We start from the raw sequence: 24,901 nt of genomic DNA, 5'->3' as shown, positions 1-24,901 counted from the left end.
GAATTATAACAAATGTATTTCACCCTATATGTATCACCATGTGCTTTTATGCAGGGAATTCAAAAACACCTGTAAATCCATGCATTTAATATTAGACACAGATAACATTCAAGACTTTACTCATAACATACCATTAGATTAACTGGGTTGAATACCCAGAGTGACTAGCAGAACAGAGACTGCGTGTGTTTTTTGCTCACATCTATTAAAAACAAAATGGATTAAAATAAACATTGCAAAACATATTGACTTTAGAAATATTGCCAAATATCTCGGTAGCTTGAGAGAAAGCACACATCAATTCATCTTCAACCCTTAAAAATGTGGAAGAGAACAGCAGTCGATTTTATAAATTCTTTTTATCTACAACAGCTACACTGCACAATTGTACCATATATGACATGAAAGCAATATAAAATTTCCTTCAAAATGGAGCACATCTCTCCTTCACCAGTGCTGGAAAATCTTGCCTATTCTTAAGTCACAGCACTTTTCAACACACCTATACTAATATATCACAAAGAGATTCTAACGAAACACGTCAATGGGCTATTGACAGCTCTGGTTGCGTCCACTCCCCATGCTTGAATTTTTACAATGTGAACACATTACATAATGAGCCAAAAAGTAAATTTTTTCAGAAAAGAGGAAGCGCTCTAGATTTTAAAGTAACCATCATCCAGGAACATAAACCTTTACGACTGAAAAAAAATGATATGATATATAACTGACGTGACTTCCCACAGATGAAGTTCAAATGTTAAAGGCCTAACAACATACAATGTAATTTTAGTTATTTTTACTTATTTATTCTGTATCTAAAGAATGCAATTCACTCATCTACATTAAGAATTTTGGTCTTAAAAATACGTAGGGAAAATTTAATACTTTATCTGCAGATACCTTACTTCATCAAAAGCTTCAAACTTCAATGTCTGAGAGATGTTTGCATTATTCTTGTAAATCCTTAGGATCCTACTGCCAGAGAAATACCTTAACTGCTGTTAAATAAGACATTTCAACTTTTAAAAGGTGATGATTCACAAACAAACAAATATCTTAACATATACAAAATAGTTTGTCTTTGTCACATGCCATAAAAAGGGGAAGGGCATGCATGCTGTCAACTAAAGTTATACATAAATTTCACCTTAATTACTGTAGGCTAAAGCTAATGGAACACCAGCTTAAAAATTAAAATCCTTGAGATGAACAATCCTAACTGTACGTTAACCACACGCAAGTTCCCGCTTTTAATTTTGTACTTCAAACCAGAATCTTATCCTGTACCATCATCATCCTCAACTTCTAAAGAATACTACCTACAAGTACAGCATAATTCTAATTAATATAGCAAATATACTACAGTACTGTATATAATATAATATTTATCTATATCTGTATATGAATCACATATCATAAAAATCTTATATTTGTCAATTAACTTGTAAAAATATCACTACATAAGAGAGGAAATAATGAAAGCACAAACATAATCTACCTGCAAAAGACTTACAAGACAGAATAATGAACACTAATTTTTTGCCACATGATAAATACATAAGGCCAAACAACACTACAACTTATACTTATTGAAAAGCAAGCACAGCCACAAATGAAGAGTGAATAAAATACATGCTCTCATATTTTAGACTACAAATTGTAAGGATGTTATCCTGTCATCATACTAACATAAAAATCCACCCTCTTCCGCAATTACTACTATATGTCTGTCATAAATAATAAAAAAAAAAATATCAAATAAAAAATAAAAGGCTAAATTTGCTGCTTCACCTTTCCTCAATTTAGAAATTACATTTTTAGGGTCAATGAAATTACGAGTTAGGTTTATGCAGCTCCACTTTCATGCACAAAACCCGACTCCCATGTCTTGGACTTCTGTATGAAGTGCCGTTTCAATCGGACAGTCCAACATACTGCGAGGTTAGATGGATTGTACATGGTCCCGACAAAACACTGAGTGACATTACTATACATTTCTGTTACCTGCCAAATATGACTATAAATTTCTGAGTACACATACTAGATACATCACTGTCATGATTATCCTTGAGTAAAGGGTTTTAAAAGAGCATTTTCAGTGGTATCTCCATGAATTTTCCACCATACAAATATTTACATTCCAGATGAATAATCCTATGAGTCAAATAGTTGAACACATGAATTAGAACTGGGTACCAATGCCTTTCGTTATGTAGATGACTTGATTTCCTGTTGCCAAGAATAAATTCGCCACAACTACATACTATACTCTGATAGCTGCTAATGAGGTAAAGTTACTAAACAATATACAGTATTAGAATACTATTAAGATAATATATATGAAAAATGAGCTACCCCAAAAAAGTAAAAAACAGTATCATTAAAGTAATAAACATGAAAATTGAGCTACCCAAAAAATAAAAACAACAAAACTCAAGAGACAATTTTCTTGGTCTTTGAATCTGAAGAAGACTGACTACACAGCATAGCAAGAGTAATCCACAAAACAAATTCTTGACTTTTCAACTTCAGTACTGTATTTAAGAACTGGCCTTCCTTTCAAAAATAAAAGAAACTTGGCTTCAAACCAAACAAATAAAGACATTCAAACTAAAAATTACTGTACTCATATTTCCCAATACTGCACTTTTATCAGTCATAAAAAAGCACTCCACATATGCAGTTTCCCGTTAGACATTCCCAAGTTTTTAAACTGCAAACATTGTACCCTTCTTATGCTTAAGCAAAATAGATACCTTCTTAATACACTAGCAAGGAAAACCCCTTTTATATGATGAGTAAACTAATTTAACAGGGAGTTGTAGTACAGTAGTGACAGTAGAATTATTCAAATTTAATATTCTAAATTTAATGTTCTACATTATCTTATATACAAACTAATTATTTCCAAGTACTTCAAGGCATTTTGAGCTGGTGCTAAAAATTACTTTTATAGATTTATGGAATTTGGGTAACAGGGCACAAAGGTGGGGTGCAACTGTAATAGTTAAGAGGTTAGACAACAAGATGGAAGGAAGGGAGTAGGAACAGAGGTAAAGTACAATGCGAATATTGGGCGTCCAACAGAATTCTGTGGAAAGTTCAAATAATTTCAGAAATATTACCACTGTCCATTTACTCATTGCAAAATCTTTGGAGTCCATCATTATCAGTTTTTCCTTTTTCCTATACATCTTTCTTATTTTTAAAAGTTCCAATGTTGTTGTGGCAGCATGTGAAAAACAATAATAAACATTTTGACTGTTTTGCTTTCTTATATAGATGCGTACTTCATGTAACTTTTACTTCATTGACTAATATTTATGGAACTTAGCTGCTTACTTTAATTCCCTTAACAGATTGTCATTTCTATACAGTATGCATGTTCCTCCTTCCTACATATATCAAGTTTATTAACCTTCCCTGATATTTATTCCTTTTCATATTTTCAACTAGACATCATAATATATAATAAATGTGAAATCAATTTCTAAAACTGAAATATTTAAAAAGAATATAAAGTAATAATGACCCACTTGTCCTAAAGCCCATTAAGGGGCAACCCCTACATTTATCTAAGCATAGTTTATTGTAGGCAACACGGCTCTGGGTGTCACCTGCATTACTTTCTGCCATTTACTTTTCATCAGTTCTGCTGATCTTTTCCCTCTAAGCTGTTCAACTTCGTGAACTTTGTCCAGACTAAATTTTCTGCATGCATTATAATCATCAATTACCTTCAAAACTTTGTTTCCTTTCACTAAAGATCCCAAAAACAAATTAATATTTCTTGAAGACAAGATTTCCTTTTTGTGAAAACTAATTATGAAAGATGTTAACTTTCAAGTTATCAAAGAAACTAAGATTTCTTATGTAAAGCAAAGACCTGGGAACCACATGAAAAATCAAACCTAAACAGGAATGCCCTGGGACCTTACTATGTAAGAAACAAGAAAAAAATCATTATAAAAAAAAACTAACAACTATTCCTCTCTGATTACCATAGGCTACAACACTACTAACCATGACTGAAAAAAAAATTTATAAAGACATGGAATGAAATGAAAGCTCTATTCAAAGATGAATAACGTATGTTCGCTTAAGATCATAGTGCAAAAAATGTATTAATGGTTCTAAAAGGGAAAACTTGGACACCTGCTGTATGAACTATTCTTACAAAAAGCTGTGGACTAAAGCTCGATAATATAAAGCATGATCCTTGGAGAGATTGCAAAAGAGATGCAGCAATTGCAAGTCGAGAGGTTGTTGAAGCAGATCACAGATTAGAATATTTATGAAAGAAAATAGGCAAATAGATTCCCATCACATAAAAATCTGTCACTATGTTTGAGATATATTAAAGATTAAAACTTAATAATTTAATAGTTACTGATGATGCAATGACTTCCTTAAAGAAAAATAAATAAGAAGGGCACGAGAACACTAGCTAAGATGGAAAAGAAGAGAATGCACCCTTTTAACCAACCCGTACTTTTACCTATCATTGCCTCTTTACCTTTATCTCCTACGAATGTAAGAGCGAGTGTCAGGTGGTATGTGTGTGCATGGTTTGGTGGTTCAAACTCCTAGTTCTCATACACTCATAAAATTTCTAAAGACTTTCTAAAGACTTTACCCCTTTCTACTTACGTCTTTGTATTCCTATAGAATAAATTCTATGTTTGCCGATATATATGGCCACTTGTATTGCATTGACTATAATAGTAAATCCTGTGCCTTAGGCCATTCACAGGTATCTAAAGTTGAAAATCCAATAATATTGACTGACCTTCCACTAAAATAACATACATCCAGTTGATGTTTCTGCATAGTCAAAAGCTGGTCAGTTTAAAAAACAAAATAAAAAATTTAACTCCAGCTCTAGCAGATAAACAAAGAATAATGATACAAAAACTTAAAATACCAATTAACTGCATCATTTGTTCCACAAATGAAGCATATTGCTAAAGTCAATATTCCTTGTGCACACAGCAGTTTGGGGTGATAGGGCGACTGTAGTTTCCTTTGCCAATGATTAAACTAATTTTAAAAGTTACTATTTACCATTAAAGGGCTAACTTAGGCACTGGTTTTCGTTCTTGTTTCAACACACAAAATATATTATACCTATTGCAAACTTATCCAATTATGACTAACACACAAAAATCTTGCAGACAACATTTACAATTACAGTGACATACAGTAGTCTATTCATATGGTACAATACAATACAGTAGTACTAAAAAAACCTGCAATGTTAAAATATGTCTATACATAGAAATTTCAAGAGGGACACATAATGATTGGCCCCTCCCCAAAATGTAATAACAAAAGTGATGGAATCTAGCATTGGCAAAACTATATTTCCCCATAGAAATGTTCAAAAGTACTCCCTAAAAGATGTTTTATACTGTAGGAAATCCAATAAAAATTTCACCACTTTCCATAATAGGAAAAAATCTCACTTTATAAAAGACAAATTTACTCCACCCAACCCCCTTCAAAATTACTCCTTCTTTTTGCTCGAGTCCCCATTTGCAGCAGTCTTGCTTCCCTGAACAGCAGCAACAGAACTCCTCAACAAATTTGCTGAAGTCTCGAGGACAGACGAAAAGTACTTCTGTAGAACGCCATGTTGTTTCATCCCAGGAAGTAGAACAATGACTGTAACTATAGAAAAGAAAAATGAGTATACCACAATTAACCATACTACTCTGCTTGTTGAAAAACAATCAAGGTAACACACACAAAAAGTTAAAACATCTTAACCCTTTTACCCCCAAAGGACGTACTGGTACGTTTCACAAAAGCCATCCCTTTACCCCCATGGACGTACCGGTACGTCCTTGCAAAAAAATGCTATACAAAATTTTTTTTTCATATTTTTGATAATTTTTTGAAAAAATTCAGGCATTTTCCAAGAGAATGAGACCAACCTGACCTCTCTATGACAAAAATTAAGGCTGTTAGAGCAATTTAAAAAAAATATACTGCAAAATGTGCTGGGAAAAAAATTACCCCCTGGGGGTTAAGGGTTGGAAATTTCCAAATAGCCTGGGGGTTAAAGGGTTAAAAAAATCTTGCTCCAGGCATGAACCTTAAAATCACATTTTTAAAATCTCTTCCATATGATAATTGTTTGCTCTCTTTACAAATGGGTTATCTTTATTCAGCAGTGTCTGCCAACTTGTGCTCCACTGTCCTGTACATCTCAAAGCAAAAGAAAAGCTTACCCATTCCAAGACCTCAACATCTGTCAAAAAAAAAGTTTATCAACCCTCCTACTTTCTTAATACTCGTTATAAATAACGGCCATTGAAATCTCTTACTCCATGTAAATTTTTTAATAAAGACTACCTTATAACCCCCTGTTATAAATGGTGCACTTAGAAAATTCATCACCTCACCTCTCCTACAAGTGCCAGATGACTACTATCCCAGTTGTACTTTTGTTTTGATTATTTCTCGTTATCGGAGCTTTGTTTTCCTGTTCGTTATAAGCCCTCCCCCTTCCATTACATTATTCCATCTTCTAAACATTTCCTCAACTTCTTCAGATTTTCCTGTTAACACTAGCTAACCTTCAAAAAGTAGCTACTTGGGGACATTTGTAGCTTTCCCCATCATTACGATGAACAGCAAAAGGCTCGGCACTGGTCCTTGATCGACAACAATATTTATCACGATCCCATCTGATACCACTGGCACTACCTTCACTCCAGATCTAGTCTTATGGTCGAATGACATAACTAAATGAGTCTTTATGGTAAAGTCTGCTTTCATTATGCCCCTCTTATCATTTGTCTCAATATTTTGTTAAATGCATTTTCAAGATCCACAAAAATTTACTACAACCTCTTTTCCTAGGTATTGTAACATTCTTGTAGTTGCTTTGTTATAAAGACTGTTATTGATCTCTCCAGCATGAAGCCAAATTGGAAAGAATCCATTTTGACAATCTTTAGTCTTTTCTCCCAGAATATTTCAAAGATTTGCTCAGAAAATCTTATACTGTACTGTACCTCTAATTTCCACATTGCAATGAATCCCCTTTATCTTTGTGTTATGTTCATGGAAGGCCAAAACATGGGTAGGAAAACATTTGCATATGCCTATTACCTTTTATTCAGGAACTTTATATATTCTAGGAGTCTTTCTTAAATTTATATGTAAATCCATGTTATTGTTCTCAAGGTTATTTCCAGATTTTTAAATGTAAGCATAGGTAGAAAACACTCTTACAATGATATTACAATCTAACAAAGTACTTTTATGTTTAACTAAAAAAAGCACCATTTTTTATTTTAAGTTATTTCATTTAATATTCAGTGTTGAGTTGCTTCTTTTAACAAAAATGTCTTCTAAAATCAATATCTTAAATCATCCGATGAAATAGAATACTGCACTGTATAATCAATCAGTAAGACTATGACAACCAACTTGCTATAAATAGGCAAAACTTCCTTCAGAAATGAACAACAACACTTGGACTATTTGCGCATTCCAAAATCAGGTTTAGACTTAACAAATATGCATCCACTCTTGATGCATAAGACTTTTTCAGAAAGACTAAAGATGAAACCCTGGAAATGCTCCGTAATTTGTTGAGCTGTAACTTTTTTCAAGCTACTGGACTACTGGGTTGTGGTTTAAGCAAGGTAGAGTAGAAAATCTACTTTACACCTCACTGCATTCGTTGACAATCAAACATGGCAAGACTAAAACTAGTTTGATCTAAGTTTAGATACCATTCTAGCTCTGTCAACTTTATGAAGAAAATATGAGTAAAGGAAACTATCGTGTACTGCAACAATGTTGCAGTGATAATCATAGATATGTTAAACTACATTCTTGAAGAGGTTTTAGTGTTTTAGTAATACATAATTTGACGCAATTTGTAAAATGTTATTTTGATAATAAAATAAATTTTTGAATATACTTACCCGGTGATTATATAGCTGCAACTCTGTTGCTCGACAGACAACTCTACGGAAAAACTCGCCAGCGATCGCTACACAGGTTGCGGGTGTGCCCAACAGCGCCATCTGTCGTCCAGATACCCAGTACTCAATGTAAACAAAGACTCAATTTTCTCCTCGTCCCACTGCGTCTCTATTGGGGAGGAAGGGAGGGTCATTTAATTTATAATCACCGGGTAAGTATATTCAAAAATTTATTTTATTATCAAAATAACATTTTTCAATATTTAACTTAGCCGGTGATTATATAGCTGATTCACACCCAGGGGGGTGGGTAGAGACCAGCAATATATGTTTACACTTTTATGAGCTAAGAGTTTTTTATTTCATTTTAGAAGTTATCAAAATAACAAAAACAAAATAAATAGGTACCTGGTAAGGAAGTCGACTTGAACAATTACTCTGCCTTTTAAGTACGTCTTCCTTACGGAGCCTCGCGATCCTCTTAGGATGCTGATCGACCCCTAGGATCTGAAGTATCAAGGGTTGCAACCCATACAACAGGACCTCATCAAACCCCTAATCTAGGCGCTCTCAAGAAATGACTTTGACCACCCGCCAAATCAACCAGGATGCGAAAGGCTTCTTAGCCTTCCGGACAACCCATAAAAAAACAACATTTCAAGAGACAGATTAAAAGGATAAGGAATTAGGGAATTGTAGTGGTTGAGCCCTCACCCACTACTGCACTCGCTGCTACGAATGGTCCCAGTGTGTAGCAGTTCTTGTAAAGAGACTGGACATCTTTCAAGTAAAATGACGCGAACACTGACTTGCTTCTCCAATAGGTTGCGTCCATTATACTTTGCAGAGATACATTTTGCTTAAAGGCCACGGAAGTTGTTACAGCTCTAACTTCGTGCGTCTTCACCTTAAGCAAAGTTCGGTCTTCCTCACTCAGATGTGAATGAGCTTCTCGTATTAACAATCTGATAAAGTCTGACCAAGCATTCTTTGACATAGGCAAGGATGGTTTCTTAACTGAACACCATAAAGCTTCAGATTGGCCTTGTAAAGGTTTAGTACGCTTTAAATAGAACTTAAAAGCTCTAACAGGGCATAAGACTCTTTCTAGTTCATTGCCTACGATCTCCGATAAGCTGGGGATATCGAAAGATTTAGGCCAAGGCCGAGAAGGCAGCTCATTTTTGGCTAGAAAACCAAGTTGCAGCGAACAAGTGGCTTTTTCTGACGAAAATCCGATGTTCTTGCTGAAGGCATGAATCTCACTGACTCTTTTAGCCGAGGCTAAGCATACCAGGAAAAGAGTCTTAAGAGTGAGATCTTTCAGGGAGGCTGATTGTAACGGCTCCAACCTGTCTGACATGAAGAATCTTAGTACCACGTCTAAATTCCATCCAGGGGTAGCCAAACGACGCTCCTTGGTGGTCTCAAAAGACTTAAGGAGGTCTTGCAGATCTTTATGTTTGGAAAGATCTAAGCCTCTATGCCGGAAGACCGATGCCAACATGCTTCTGTAGCCCTTGATAGTGGGAGCTGAAAGGGATCGTCCTTTTCTCAGGTATAAGAGAAAAACAGCTATTTGAGCTACAGAGGTACTGGTCGAGGATACAGAAACTGACTTGCACCAGTCTCGGAAGACTTCCCACTTCGATTGGTAGACTCTAATGGAAGACGCTCTCCTTGCTCTAGCAATCGCACTGGCTGCTTCCTTCGAAAAGCCTCTAGCTCTCGAGAGTCTTTCGATAGTCTGAAGGCAGTCAGACGAAGAGCGTGGAGGCTTTGGAGTACCTTCTTTACGTGTGGCTGACGTAGAAGGTCTACTTAGAGGAAGACTACTGGGAACGTCTACGAACCATCGAAGTATCTCGGTGAACCATTCTCTCGCGGGCCAGAGGGAAGCAACTAACGTCAACCTTGTCCCTTCGTGAGAGGCGAACTTCTGCAGTACCTTGTTGACAATCTTGAACGGTGGGAATGCGTAGAGATCCAGATGTGACCAATCTAGGAGGAAAGCATCTATATGTATTGCTGCTGGGTCCGGGACTGGAGAGCAATAGATTGGAAGCCTATTGGTCAGCGAGGTTGCAAAGAGATCTATGGATGGTTTTACCCCAAGTGGCCCAAAGTCTCTTGCACACATCCTTGTGGAGGGTCCATTCGGTTGGAATTACTTGCCCTTTCCGACTGAGACAATCTGCTATGACGTTCAAGTCGCCTTGGATGAACCTCGTTACTAGGGAGATGTCTTGACCTTTGACCAGATGAGCAGGTCCCTTGCGATCTCGTACAACGTCAGTGAGTGGGTACCTCCTTGTTTGGAGATGTACGCCAAGGCCGTGGTGATGTCTGAGTTAACTTCCACCACTTTGCCTCGAAGGAGAGACTTGAAGCTTTTCAAGGCCAGATGTACTGCCAACAGCTCCTTGCAGTTGATATGCATGCTCCTCTGACTCGAGTTCCACAGTCCTGAGCATTCCCGACCGTCTAGTGTCGCGCCCCAGCCCACGTCCGATGCGTCCGAGAAGAGAACGTGGTTGGGAGTCTGAACAGCCAGGGGAAGACCCTCTCTAGGTTGATATTGTCCTTCCACCAAGTCAGACAAGACTTTATCTTTTCGGAAACCGGGATCGAGACCGCTTCTAGCGTCTTGTCCTTTTTCCAGTGAAAAGCTAGATGGTATTGAAGAGGACGGAGGTGTAGTCTTCCTAGTGACACAAATTGTTCCACGGATGACAGCGTCCCTACCAGACTCATCCACAGCCTGACTGAGCAACGTTCCTTCTTCAGCATCTTCTGGATGGATAGCAGGGCTTGATCTATTCTGGGGGCTGATCGTCTTGTTGTTCAGCAACGTCCTCATCAGAAGGTTCCTCATCCGAAAACTGATGAGGAAACGGCAACGGAGTGGGCAACGTCTGGCTCGCTGAGTCCGGTCGCACTGGTGCATGCGTGACGGAGCCGGACGCAACATCATGGAACTGCTGCACAGTCTGTGAACTGTCAACAACCATGGGTGCGCGAGGAAGCACAGCGTCAACCCGAGACTGTCTAGACCGTCTGGGTTGTGCAGTCAACACCCTACCGGGTTGCTGAGGTTGACGCACTGCGTCAAAACAAGTCACCTCTGCTGGTTGTTGAACGTCCTGAACGTCAACAACCACCTCCGAGCGTCGCTTAACGTCAACGTGCGGCTGGCAACCCACACTGGGTCGCATCGGTGTAGGAACCACCTCAACTGGCAGACGCAAGTAGGTTACCTCAGCGTCAACAGGGCGCACAACCGACCCGTTGGAAGGTTGTTGGCCAGAAGGTTCAGTAGCAACCTTCTCCGCATTAAAGTCCTCTATCAAGGACGCAAGCTTGGACTGCATGTCTTGCAGCAAAGCCCATTTAGGGTCTACGGGAGCAGGTGCGGCAACAGACGGGGTTAGCGACTGAGGAGGTACCGCTTACCATCCCTGAAAGCCTTGTTATGCATGACATAATTGTACAGCAAAACTTCAAAGGCTCGCTGTGAAGTTGACCTGTAAAAACTTGGAGTGTTTCCTGGCCAGGCGCCAGGGAGAGTCTACCAGAATTGAGAAGTCTATCTGGGCAGAGGCATGAACTCCCAAGTCGAGCACTTCTCTCGTGTCATATCAGACTCTCGCTCTATAAACCAGTTTAAAAGAAGGGAAAGCAAAGGCTGTATCCCCCAAACTCCTCCTGGTGAAAAACCAGTCGCCTAGCCAACGTAAAGCTGTCTAGGAGAGCGAGAGAGCACTAGCTTAAAAACAACGGCTTCGAAGTAGCTAGGCCTAGTGTAAGCTCTGACGTTTAGGCGAACGAGGAGCAGCAGTTACAAAAAGATCCGGACAAAGATCCTTAAAAAAAATCATCATGATTTAATTAAAGTCCATAGGGGGCTAAGCAGCTTAGGCTCCTCTCCATCTGACAGAGTCCTCAAGGGAATATCAGTAGGAGGGGGAACAGCAACTCCCTCATCTACAGAAACCTTGTCCGATAAAAGCTGAGTCTCAAGCAAGGGAGAGACCTACCGTGGTGGCAATGCTTTACAAGCAGAGTCCACACTCACTGGTGCATTAGTAGCGGACCAGAACGCAACGTCATGTAACTGCTTGACAGTCTGTGAACTGTCAACAACTGAACTGTCAACCACAACAGGTGTGTGAGGACGCACAGCGTCCACTCGAGACTGCTTTGACTGCCTAGACTGAGCAGTCAAAACAACTCTAGAATGCGGAGGTTGACGCACAGCGTCAAAACAAGTCAACTCCGATTGTTAGTGAACGTCTTGAACGTCAACAGGAGCATCAGCAAGTGGCCTAACGTCCAAATGCGGCTGAAAAACCACACGAGACCGCATCGAGTGTGGTTCTAAACAACCTGACTGACGTGACTAAGCTACGCCAACGTCAACAGTAAGCACAAAGGAACGTTAGGTTGGCTGAAAGCCAGGATATCGATGAGATAAACGGCTAGACTCAACGGACTAATCGGCAGAATAGTCATCCATAAGGGAGGCAAGCATATACTGCATGTCTTGCCATACAACCCATTAAGGATCAACGGAAATGGTTGTGGTAAGAGACGAGGGTAACGTCTGTGACCGCAACACTTTGCCAACAAAAAAAGACTCTCGGAGTCTGTGTTACGCTTTTGTTAGGCGGCGAGCAGTTATCCGATGACTGCATAGGGTCAGAGCTGTCCTAATGGTTGTAACTAGGACGCTGGACCTGTCCTGAAAGGACTGACTTTCGCTTAAGGGCTTCGAAACCTTGTGACAGGTTTCTTATGCGAAAAGCCTTCGGATGACGAGGAGAAACAACGTCTCTCTCGTCTTATGGTAGGGGAGATCTTGGTAAGATACACCCGATACCATAGAGGGAAAACGTCTGTTCGTTGATCAAGGCCTCTCGAACCCATAAGTCGTTTGACATTACTTCTCCCCTGGGCTTGGGAGCATGCAAGAGGTCCCGGACTAGGTGAACGACAGGCACGAACAGACGAACCCTCGGACGCAACACTGTAACACTTTGCGCATATCACTTTATCACTTCGATTTTCTGTTTTGCACTTATTTCACTGAAATCGAAACTTTTACTGATTTCTACCTGAAACACGCAATTCTACCCTTCCTTAAAAGGTAGTAATTGCGAAATCAGTCGTATAATGCAAGCTCATTAATACCAGCAAAAAACAGAAAACATATTTTAAGGTAAAATAATCAGTGGCTGGGAAAGAGACTAAACACTAGTTCATATAAACTACGTTTTCAATCTCTCACCGCACATAGCCTGGGGACGAGAATAAAAAACTAAAAACGTTTTATCCTTCCTCCCCGTACAGAGACTAGGGACGAGAGAAACTCGAGAACAACGTTACCCGCTTGAACGGAACGTTTTCTCTCCTCTCTCTCCCTCCGTCTCTATCTCTCTCTCTCTTTCTCTCTTGATTTCGCACCTAAGAGAAGAGCCCAATTATATTTCGTCAAAAAAACATGTTATTTGACTAAAGGAAAAAACTGAAAGGTTTTTCAAATAAAAAGTTCCTTTAAAATAGAATTTAAAACATTTAAGCTAAGAAAGAATGAACAAAACGTCAGAATCGATTTACTCTTACTGCAAAGTGAAACCGTGATACACTCTCTCTCTATCGTAACGATAGAGCGCATGTTGAACGTCCTGAACGTCAACAACTGCGTAGCATAAATAAACTAAACGTTAGTTCATCTTTGAAAACAGTACGAAGACTATCAAAAGAAATTCTTTCATAAAATATTACATTTAAAAAGTTTTAAATCCTTAGCTCTTTAAAAGCTAATTACGATATAAAGGGCTCAACGTTGATTAACTTCGGTTTCCAAGTTAGGACCGCCTACTCTTAGGAAAGGTCGCATATAAACAAAACATTAAAATTTATTTTTATTTGTTTATAATAAATGGAAAGTTAATCGAAGAGGCCTAATAAAGGCGGAGAGATATAAAATATATAGAGGAAAATCTAAAAAATAATTTATAACGTGATAAGATAATTACTAAAAGCCTAAACACACTTCCGTCTAAGGGAAGGGTCGGCCATTTAAAAGTGAAAGAAAGTCCATACTCTCTTTGTCACCATAATTAAATCTATCCAAAACGAGTTCAAGATTTAAGATGAAGATAAAACACCTGCATAGCGAAAGCTCAAAACTAGAATATAGTACTTCACCAAATAGATGTGAAAAACTCCAGTTTAGCAACAGCGAGTAAAGTACGTCTTGTCGACACCTCGACAGAGAGAAAATTGAGTCTTTGTTTACATTGAGTACTGGGTATCTGGACGACAGATGGCGCTGTTGGGCACACCCGCAACCTGTGTAGCGATCGCTGGCGAGTTTTTCCGTAGAGTTGTCTGTCGAGCAACAGAGTTGCAGCTATATAATCACCGGGTAAGTATATTGAAAATAATAAATTACTGTAATTTCTTATTGTATTGTGAATGTCAGAGAGGATGTTCAAAGATATGGGTCATTAATGATGATGAAGGCATGCCAGCCTTTGGGTACTACATTAAGGTTTCATGTAAAATCTTCTTTCTTTTTCTAATTCTAATATAAATATTCAAATCAACAAAATTATGATTTTCAGAGGTATCAAAATGAAAAAAAAAACCTGCCTATGAAATCCTTGACAAGACAACCAGCACCTGGTTTCCGGGAAACTAATCCAACCACAGTATCAAGATTATAGCAACACTACGGCAGAGTAGAAATAAATCATCAGTTTTTTTCCTTTATTACAAGTAAAGGTTTTAAACTTGGGTCACTCGTATGTGCTTCACTTAAGAGCCGAAGTAAAATTAGGGAAAAGTCTAAGCAATGAAATTCATAAACAAAACACCACATCAAGAATAAGTGCATGATCCAGAAAGGCAACATCTGTTAAGACACACAAAACTATAAGGATCTCTCATATTTGAGCAACAATAAAAGAAGCCTGTGGAAAGATAACAACAACTTCTTCACAAAAACATCTAGTATTCAATTTTCATGGATCTACAATATTTCCCATAAAATATACAGGGGTCAAGTACTGTCATATATGCACCATCAATGCGATAACTTATATCATCAAGGAAGAACCACCAGAAAGATAACAGTAGTGCATTGGTATCTCCTAAATTTGTAAACACAAAGAAATAACTGCACCTGGACATTATTCTATTCATACAATTTTAAACTATAACATTTGAAATATCTTGAATGAAAAGTATAAAAATAGCTGATTCACATTAATTTCAAAATGAAATAAATATAAACAAAATTCGTTTTCACTTACCAATGAGATATGTCAGAAGCAAGTTGTCAATGGTATTGCCAAGCCATGCAAAGAATATTAGGCCTCCCGTCACCACTACGAAGTACTGTTAACAAAAGAAATATGACAACTTAAATGTATATTCAGTTACTTAAATTGGAAGAACAAAACCTTAGCACCAGTTTGTACTCAAAATCACTAACAGTTAGCTGACAATGCTAAGAAATTAAATATATTCAAAGTAGTGATGTCAGATACAGTATTATAATTATTTCCCTAAAAACTAAGAAAGATGAAGTTGAAAACCATTTGTTCTGCTTGTAAAAAAGGGTTGATGCAGGATACTGGCTGTCAGAAACCAAGTGTGTAATATGAATCATGGAATTCATAATTACAAAGCTGTATCTAAGTAAATTAAACCAAAGTTAAACTAAACCTTGACTTTGCAAAAGTAATGCATGGAAGGGAGAACAAAGTTTCTTCCCTGATATTTATTTCATTAAGGTATAAATTCTAAAATAAAAATACTAACCACTCTAGGCTTTGACTCTTTCATTGACTTCAGGGTATTGGTGACAGAAGAGGCCATTCCACAAAGTGAAGCCATTGAAGTGATGATCTGTTCATACCTTCGTTCATGGGCGCCTGTCCAGTGGTGAGCTCCTACTATCCATGGTACAACCTGGAAGATGGGTTCCAGATTTAGAGATAAGTACAAGAGTGAAGGGAGTCTATCCAATTTACTGTCCTGCATTTGCAACTCCAAATACCTTAGTTTTCTCAGTCAAATTCACCATCAGCAACAAATAATAAATTCTTTTCCTTCAAAGTTATAACTATACTATAATTAGATCTTTAAAAATCTGACGGCCACTGAATAACAACAGTATTATGAGACACCCAACATTTGTGCAAAAGCAGGCAGATGCAATAGTTTTTGAAATCTTAAAAACTGCAACTTTTCATGTAGCTACAATAAGAACAATAAACACAATTGGAAGACTTTAAAAGATTATTAGACCCTTGAGGTCAACCGCTAACTTATGAGTAACATTTCTGTAGTGATAATTAATTATCATTATGATTGTTATTACATTGCTATTTTTCTACATGTATACAAACTCTTCATCCTTTAAATTGACAAATTTTTAAAAGCAATTTGTATTTGCCTAGCCATACAAACCTGAATCCTTTAGTTAGGAAGATTTTTTTAGAGTGAGATGTAATTAGTCAATAAAGTTGGATAAAGAGTGGATATTCTACTGGCGAGGGTGCAGGGAAAGGAGCCCAGCTCCCCTTCCAGTCAGAAATTCCTCACTTTTGATCTTTCACCCCAGGACTGAAAAGGGTGGTTGGGGAGGGAAGTTGGATTAAAGGACTCAGGGTTTTATGGCTGAGAAAAGTACAAATTACTTTAAAAATTTGTCATTTGTTCTTATGCATCAAAAAACTGTCGTCCTTTGATTAGAGAAGCTTACTGCTTGGTGTGCTAGACGTACCCTGGAAGATTCAGTTTTCTTCCTTGAAAGTGATCAAAACTTGATTTGTGAAGAGGCGAAGTGAGGACTTAGTAGTGTTGATGATCAACAACCCCACCATAATAACCTACATCAACAAACAAGGGGAACGGTTTTGCTATCCATGTAAGTTAACAAAGCAAATGCATATCTGGGCTGTACACCACGATGTAGAGTAGTCAGCCAGATACATTTCGGACAAGACAAATATCCTAGCAGAAAAGGTCAGTTGCCAGAAGCAGGTTGTAGAATCGGGATGGTCTCTAAACCCTTGTGTATTGGAGAGGCTTATTGCCCTGTGGGGATCAACAAAAATAGACCTTTTCGCCACATGGTTGAACAGGAACTCCCAGTGGTTTGCTTACCCATTTCTGACCCATGGGTCATATTTGAAAAGGCCTTCCAACACCCATTAGATCACCTGGACGTCTACATCTTCCCTCCATTCAACCTGATTAACTGTGATCCCACCGGGTCTCAGGATGACCCTGGTGGCTCCCAGAGGACCCCATGCTGAGTGGTATTTGTTAGCTTTTCTAATCGAGGTCCTCAGAGAACTACTTCTATGGACAAACTTCTCTGTCACCCACACCTTCAGAGGTACCACCATACCATGAATTTTCTTGCTTTTCACTGTTGTAGACTATCCAGCATCTCCTCCAAGTTAAAGGCATTTTACAAGGTACTGTACAGGAAATGTCTGGATACCTGCGTCAGTCATCTACAGCTAACAATCAAAGTGGTTGTTCACCAGCGAAAGTGGGCAATCTTCAGCAACTGGTATCATAGAAGGGGTACTTCTCCAGTCAAAGCATCCCTTGTGCAGAAACTTCTTCATATTCCTCCGCCAATCGAAGCACTTCTCAATCGCAGCTGTAAAAGGCTTCCACTCAACCTTGGGTAGTCTTTTGACTGAAGGGCATAGACCTATTCTCCTCAAGGGAGTTGTCTACTCATGAGGAGCTTCAAGAAGCCTTGCCCACCCTTGGGCCTGTGGACATGAACATTGTTCTCGAGGCTTTTACGCATACCCAGTATTGGCTTTTGAGGTTATCAGATAGAGAACCAATTTTCAATACTGTCTTTTTACTAGCCTTGGCATCAGTGAAGAAAGCGAGTTTCACAGTCTCTCTTATGTTATAATCCACGCTGAAGGTTGGAAGGACTCTTTCAGTTCATGCCAGAGTTTGTGGCAAAAATTCAGACGTGTCTATAAACAACCCCAGGTTTGAGATCTCCATACCTCCCTACACAAAGTGTTGGGTGGTAATAATGAAGAGATGCTTTTGTATTCCATGAGGGCTCTTCATGTTATCTGAAGAGAACTCTACACCAGACCTGAGTGTTAACACCTTTCCCTTAGCACTGGTAGAACCAAGGAAGAAATGTCAAAGAACACAATCTCTTTATGGCTTCATGAAATGATTCGTTGAGGATACGCCTCAATTTTCAGAGGGTCTGGGTACTAGCTAAGACCACAGAGTCTGTGTTCTAAGACCAACTTTAGCCTTTACCAGAAATCTTGTTAGAGGCAGGAGTTTGGATAAGCTAAACCACCTTCATGGTCTCTTAGCTACAGGAGCATACCCACAAGTCCCTTGACACTTTTGTTCTTGGTGCTGTGGTAGCAACTCAAGACACAGGAAGCAGTTTGTCTATGGTAACGTGTAGATTTAAGTCTGGAATAAAAGGTAAAATTACTGGGCCTTCTGCTCCCTCTCTCCTATCCTCTCTTGGGGATGAAGTGATCATACTATTTCTTGCTGGATCTAATTTAATGCTGGTTACGTTACACTTCTGACCTCCTTTCTTATCAAACTAGATCTGTTTAAGTAGTACTACACTTCTGACCTCCATTCTTATTAAATTAGATATGTTTAAGTAGTACAAGTTCTCCCTAAAGAGGGTGAGGATGGTGGAATGTACACCAGCTCATTGATCCCCATTCGCCAGGTATTTCATTCCGGACAGCTCTCCCCTTTGGGGTAATGGACATGTACCAGGTACTTACCAAGTACAGACCAGGTCATATCAGCCTACTTGTCCGACTTATAGGCAGATAGTCATCATCTTTGTTCTTGTATGGGCTCAAGGAGACTGAAATTTCCAGGGAAGACAAAGAACAAAGCAGTTCAATTCAAGGGGACATCCTAATCACAACTAAGTGAGTCTCCCTACCTTTAAGGATAAGCATAGGAAAAAAAAAAAAGTACAGTAATAACCCACCCTATATTAATTTTGGCAACACTCAAGGAAAAGTGCTTTCAGTGGTTGCCGATCAAGGTAACAATTCTAAGCGGAAAAAGATTCTTGATGTTAGTTCAGGGAAGAAGTGGAAGACTAGTCTAGTTGATTATAACTGAGATGACGACGATATTGACCCGCCTCCACTTTTAGACAACACACAAATTCAGCCATCTTTAGAGGTCCAGAGAATCCTTTCTTAGCTTGGTAATTCTGGTCCTTATCAAATCATGACCCTACCTAACCCAAATCACCATAATCATTCTAATGTATTAATAGAAATTCATTCAGTAGAGGTTCTGGAATACGAACGTACTGTGCTCCAAAGATTCAAAAGACTTACACAAAGCCTCAAAATCTTAACACACTAGTTCCTTCTGCCTCCAAATCAATACTACCCACAATTCTAGTCACTATATAAGACTAAACTAAGTTGTGAGGCAGAAGACCGAGTAGGTTAGGCTGATCCTAATTCCCCTCTGCTCAATAAAGTACTGAAGGTGCTTCTCACCCTAAAGGTGGTAGTCTAATATTACTCATGTGGATGGTATGACATTATTGTAAGAAGGAATCATTAATTATGAGGTAAACAAAATTACAAATAATTTAGATCGTTTTTATCAAGTGTTTTATCAGTTTGCTTAACCCTTTTACCTCCAGGCTATTTGGAAATTTCCAACCCTTAACCCCCAGGGGGTTATTTTTTCCCCAGCACATTTTGCAGTATATTTTTTTTAAATTGCTCTAACAGCCTTAATTTTTGTCATAGAGAGGTCAGGTTGGTCTCATTCTCTTGGAAAATGCCTGAATTTTCTAAAAAAAAAATTCAAAAATATGAAGAAAAAAAAAATGTTTATAGCAGTTTTTTGCAAGGACGTACCGGTACGTCCATGGGGGTAAAGGGATGGGTTTTGTGAAACGTACCAGTACGTCCTTTGGGAGTAAAAGGGTTAAAAGTTTGGCCATTAGCTTGTCTCGCGTAAAGTAAACTGTGTGCTAATGAATACAAATCTGATACGAGTCTACACATTCCTGCTGCTAAACCCTTCTCAAAAACGTAAACAAACCGAGAAATCAGCTGATGCTCACTAAGGTTCTAGAGTACAGGAAATTGAGTAAGAGGAAACTCAGAGATGAAAGAGAGAAAGTACAACCTTTGCAATTTTTACATAACCTTATTGCTGACATTAACACTAATAAAGGATTTAAAGAAATTTTGGAAATATCCTGTCACATCAAATTGAAAAAGTAGCTACTTCCAAGGAAGTTTCCTCACCTCAACTCTCCAACTTCATTATGAATTAGACCCTCTTTAACACAATGTGGTGCTAACTGTTATAAGGATAATCAATTACCTGACCTCATCTTGGAGGGCGATATAAATGTGACTCTAAAATAGAAAGTCTTTAAATTGAGGTTATCCTTTATAGTAAGTGGTTATCCCTTTCAATTAAAATGACTATGTGGTTTAAAGTTTTAACTCAATCACTGACATGTATTAGATTAATCAGTTATCTAACTTTGTTATAGAATAAAATGCAATATTTGGAGTTCATTCATCAGTACATTATAAAACGAACATTTCTAATGCATGGTCTGCCAGATAATTAACTCATGACTCTTTGTGGCTAATAAATTCTCAAGTGTTATTGAAAGAATTTACTGACCAGTTAATTCTAGTGTTTCAGAAAGTTTGAGCCTAAGTGGTTAGGCTCCTTGTTTACAAAAGAAATGATAAGTTTATTTATCTATTGCTTATCTGCAAATATAGAGTGGTATTTAATATTCATTTTAAAATCAATCACAATTATCAACTGTAACAAATGTAATAATGGTGATGCACAGTTTATTTTAGTTCCAGAACTTTGGTAGTAATTTTGCTTCTTATATAATTCATAGATTTGTACATTAGTGGGGATGACGACAATGATGATAATGCCTCTAGCTTTGGACAACACAAATAGTGACGAGCTTCACAAGCTCCTAACACCAGCTGACTCCTGTTACATCAGAAGTCCAGTGAATCTCCTCCTTAATAATGGCAATTCAGGCCATTCGCTCTCAGTAGCCACACTTAACTTAACCCACATCCTGAGGTAAATATAATACAGTATAATATAGTGTTTCATTCAGAAAGGGTTCTGAAAGTACACTGCACTCAGCAGATTCAAAATTTTAAAGTACACTGCACTCAAAAGATTCAAAAGCCTCACAAAGATCCTCAAAATCTCTACATACTTTAGTTCCTTCTGCTGCTTAACCCTAGCATTCCACAATTCCAGTCACTATTAGACTGCTAGGCTGTAAGACTGAAGACCAAGCAGGTTGTTCTGATACTAATATTCCTCCACTCGCTAAAGTAAGCGTTTCTGATTGCCCTCACATTACTTTAGTGGTTGGAGTGGCTTATACCATTCCTTTAAAACTCTGTGGGGGTGAACGAAGTTTCAACTAAAATTATTGTAAAGTTTTTATGGCATTGTAATCTAATAACTACTGGTTTGATTAACTTTCTACACAGAGAAAACGCCAAATTTAAATAACCGTTGTGAGGAGTATGATATCTCACCGTACCTATCATCAATTATGTTTATTAAAATGGAGTTTTTATGATAAAACAAAGTTTTATGAATACTTACCTGACAGTTATATATATATAGCTAATATCTCTAAATCGGCAGAATTTTTCAAAACGAGGCAACCGCCTTGTGGTGGTTGGGAGGTAGGTGGTAACACCCGTCACAGGGTGGTCCAAGGAATCATTCCCGTGTCCAAGACTTCAGTTCATCTATGCCCGACCTGTCTCCTGAGGGGAGGTGGGTGGGCCTTAGTATATATATATAACTGCCAGGTAAGTATTCATAAAACTTTGTTTTATCATAAAAACTCCATTTTTATGAATAGTACTTACCTAGCAGTTATATATATATAGCTGATTCACACATTTGGAGGAGGGAAACAGACAGTAAACATCGTTGGGGAAACAACAAAAGAGTTGTAGGAGATAAAAACACCTTGATTCCTTGCCTGCTAAGGTAGCTGATTCAAAGGTACAGCCTTTAGAGTGGCTTTCCCTTAGGAGTTATCCAGGAGTAAGCCTGCAAAGCTGCAAAAAACTCAATTGAGTCTGTCAAAGGGATAAGACCAACAACTTGACTAGACTTCAGAAACTACCTTCGCCCCATGTAATAAAAACTGCAACCTTACTCAAACTAACCACCTAACCCTGCAACATAGACATAAACTATCTATCTAGACTGAGGGAACCGCACCACAAGACGAAGTCCACAGACCAACATAAAAACACAAACCCTCATACATGCATATAAACCAAGGTTGAGTGGGGTTATAAACTCCTTGCCTAATACAGAAACCGCAGCGATGTATGGGCCCAAGGTATAGCACTTGCCAAAGTCTACTCTCACCTCTCTAAGTTAATGAGTAGCGAAGACAGAGTTGCTCCTCCAGAAAATAGCATCCATGAATAGCCTAACTAACATATATTCCTGATATGCCAGAGAGGTAGCAATGGCTCTCACTTCGTGAGCCCGAAATTTCAACAGGGCGAAGTGTTCCTCCTCACATAAGAGGTGGGCTTCCCTAATTTTCTCCCTCAAGAAACACGACAAAGCATACTTAGACGGGTTTTTTGGCGGACCTTTCACTGAACACCAAAACAAGTTGGATGCACAGCTCACGTTCATAGTGTGAGCCAAAAAAAAACTTTGAGGGACCTAACTGAACAGAGGAGTCTTTCCTTCTCTCAACCCACTAGGTTCGTGAGGTTAATGACATCAAACGTCGTAGGACAGGGTTACGAAGGGTTCTCGCTCTTTACGAGAAAGATGAACCTTAAGCCACAAACTGCCCTATCCTAATTGAAGTTCACCCTCTTCCCAATCGCCTGGACTTCGCTGACCTCTTGGCATTCGCTAGAGTCATAACGGAGAGGGTTTTCTTTGCTACAACCCGAAGAGAGGATAGCGAGATAGGTTCAAATTTCTCGGAGCACAGAAACTTAAACACCACATCCAGGTTTAAGAGTACCTATTACGCCGTCTGAAAAGACCCAATGAGGTCCTGCAAACCTTGATTTTGGGACAACTCTAGGCCTCTATGCCTAAAGACGGCAGAGAGCATACTGCTGTATCCATTGATGGTAGATACAGCCAGCTTAGCATCCTGTCTGAGGTACAAGAAGAAGTCTGCAATCTGGCTCAGAAAGGTAGTGGATGAGAAAACCTGTGCCGCCTGCACCAAGCTCTAAAGGTCTCCCACCTAGATCGGTAGACTCTTGTGAAGAGATCCTCCTTGCTCTGGCGATAGATTTCGTCGTTTGTGCCGAAAAGCCTTGAGATCTGACAAGCTTCTAGTCAGTCTGAAGGAAGTCAGTTGAGAGCAAGGGGGGTAAGATGATACCTCTCGAAGTGGGGCTGTTTGAGAAGATCTGGACTTGCCGAAGTCTTCTTGGGAAGTCCATCAACATGCCCATCACTTCCGAAAACCATTCCCTAGCAGGCCAGAATGGAGCCACTAGGATCATTCACCCCGAATCGAGGAGAGCGAATTTCCTGAAGACCAGATTGATGATCTCGAACGGGGGCAACGCAAACATGGCCACCCCTGTCCAATCCATCAGGAAGGAGTCCACTGCTAGAACTTCCTCGTCCGGGACTAGGGAGCAGCAGTAGGGGATCCTCTTCTTCCAGTTGGAGGCAAAAAGGTCTGTTACAGGTCTGCCCCGCAACATCCAGAGACTGACAGACTTGCGGGTTGAGAGACCATTCTGAGGGAAAAACAAGTCTCTTCCTGCTGAGCATGTTTGTCCCGATGTCTCTTGCCCTAGAACAAACCTCCTTTCTAGATCCAAGAAATCAGAACGAAGGCGTCCTTGATCTCGACACACGATTCGACTAGTGTCATCACGAAGTCCTAGATTCTCATGTTCAAAGCCATGCCTCATGCTAGAAATTCGACATCGAGCATCCTGAAAGACGAGGCGCCGATCGTCCTGTAAGACGTGGCGCCGATAATCCTGTAAGACGGGGAGCCGAGAGGTTAACAGAGCGAGACGCTGAACGTACTAAAAGACAAGGTGCTGAGCGTCCTGGTGTCAGAAGAGACTCTTCTTGCTGACAGGAAGACCTAATTACGTGAACATGAGAGGGGCGGAGCTGAGACCAAAACACACGCCCGAAACTGACCCATTCTTCCTTGCAAACAAACCTCAGATAAAGTTTGATTGCATACCCTGCCACTTAGACTCCTCTCTAGAACTGGGAGAGAGAATCGTTGTAGCTAAAAGCTAAAGGAGGTTTCCCTATAAAATGAAAAAGTAATCCTCCTTCAGAAGAAGTACTGACCAAAGGTCTGCTCCCCTCTTCTCCAAAGATTTGATGTCTCCATGGAGGACTTTGACTTCTGAACGAAGGCGTAAAGAGCATTTACGTCCAGGACCGGACAAAAGACTCCCTCTCCCAAAAGAGAGACATTGAAGTTGCAAAGTCGGTTAGGCAGAAAAGTCTTATCGGAGTAACTAACAAAGGAGGATTCACTAGGAAAAAGATTTCGCATCCATCCCAGTAAAAACACGGACCAAAGGTCTGCTCCTCTCTCCCAGGCTCGCCAGAAGTAGCAAAGTCTGGCTCCTACTGTTTTTAGTCATCAAAGGTTTCTGTTTTAAGAAACAAAAATTAATATATTCTTAAAGCTACATTAATGACCACGTGAAAACTCAGAGGGTGGGGAACATGGAGCAACAGAACTTAGGATCCTCTCCTTCTGTTAACCTCAAACAATTCAACAGGAGAAAAGTGATCACTAAAGTCATCCTTGACAAAGATCTTATAAGACGTGGCGTCGCCCTGAAAGGACAAGGCGGCGATCGTCCTATCAT

The 24,901-nt window shown here is 39.1% G+C and overlaps 1 protein-coding gene across 1 annotated transcript in view; it reads right to left on the bottom strand.

Annotated features, from left to right (window-relative positions):
• Positions 1–70: 70 nt before the first annotated feature.
• The window catches only part of Arl6IP1 (ADP-ribosylation factor-like 6 interacting protein 1), a 49,373-nt gene continuing 24,542 nt past the window's right edge, over positions 71–24,901 (bottom strand). The window contains exons 4-6 of the mRNA XM_068372248.1: positions 15,777–15,926; positions 15,266–15,350; positions 71–5,673 (exon numbers count right to left, since the gene is read on the bottom strand). Of these exons, the coding sequence (XP_068228349.1) occupies positions 5,510–5,673; positions 15,266–15,350; positions 15,777–15,926 (399 nt within the window). The 3' untranslated portion in view covers positions 71–5,509. The remainder of the gene's footprint in view (positions 5,674–15,265; positions 15,351–15,776; positions 15,927–24,901) is intronic.

This window comes from Palaemon carinicauda, chromosome 4 (genome assembly GCF_036898095.1).
Source record: "Palaemon carinicauda isolate YSFRI2023 chromosome 4, ASM3689809v2, whole genome shotgun sequence".
NCBI lineage: Eukaryota > Metazoa > Arthropoda > Malacostraca > Decapoda > Palaemonidae > Palaemon > Palaemon carinicauda.
The sequence above is the reverse complement of the archived record's forward strand: the minus strand, read 5'-3'. Positions and strand labels throughout refer to the sequence as shown.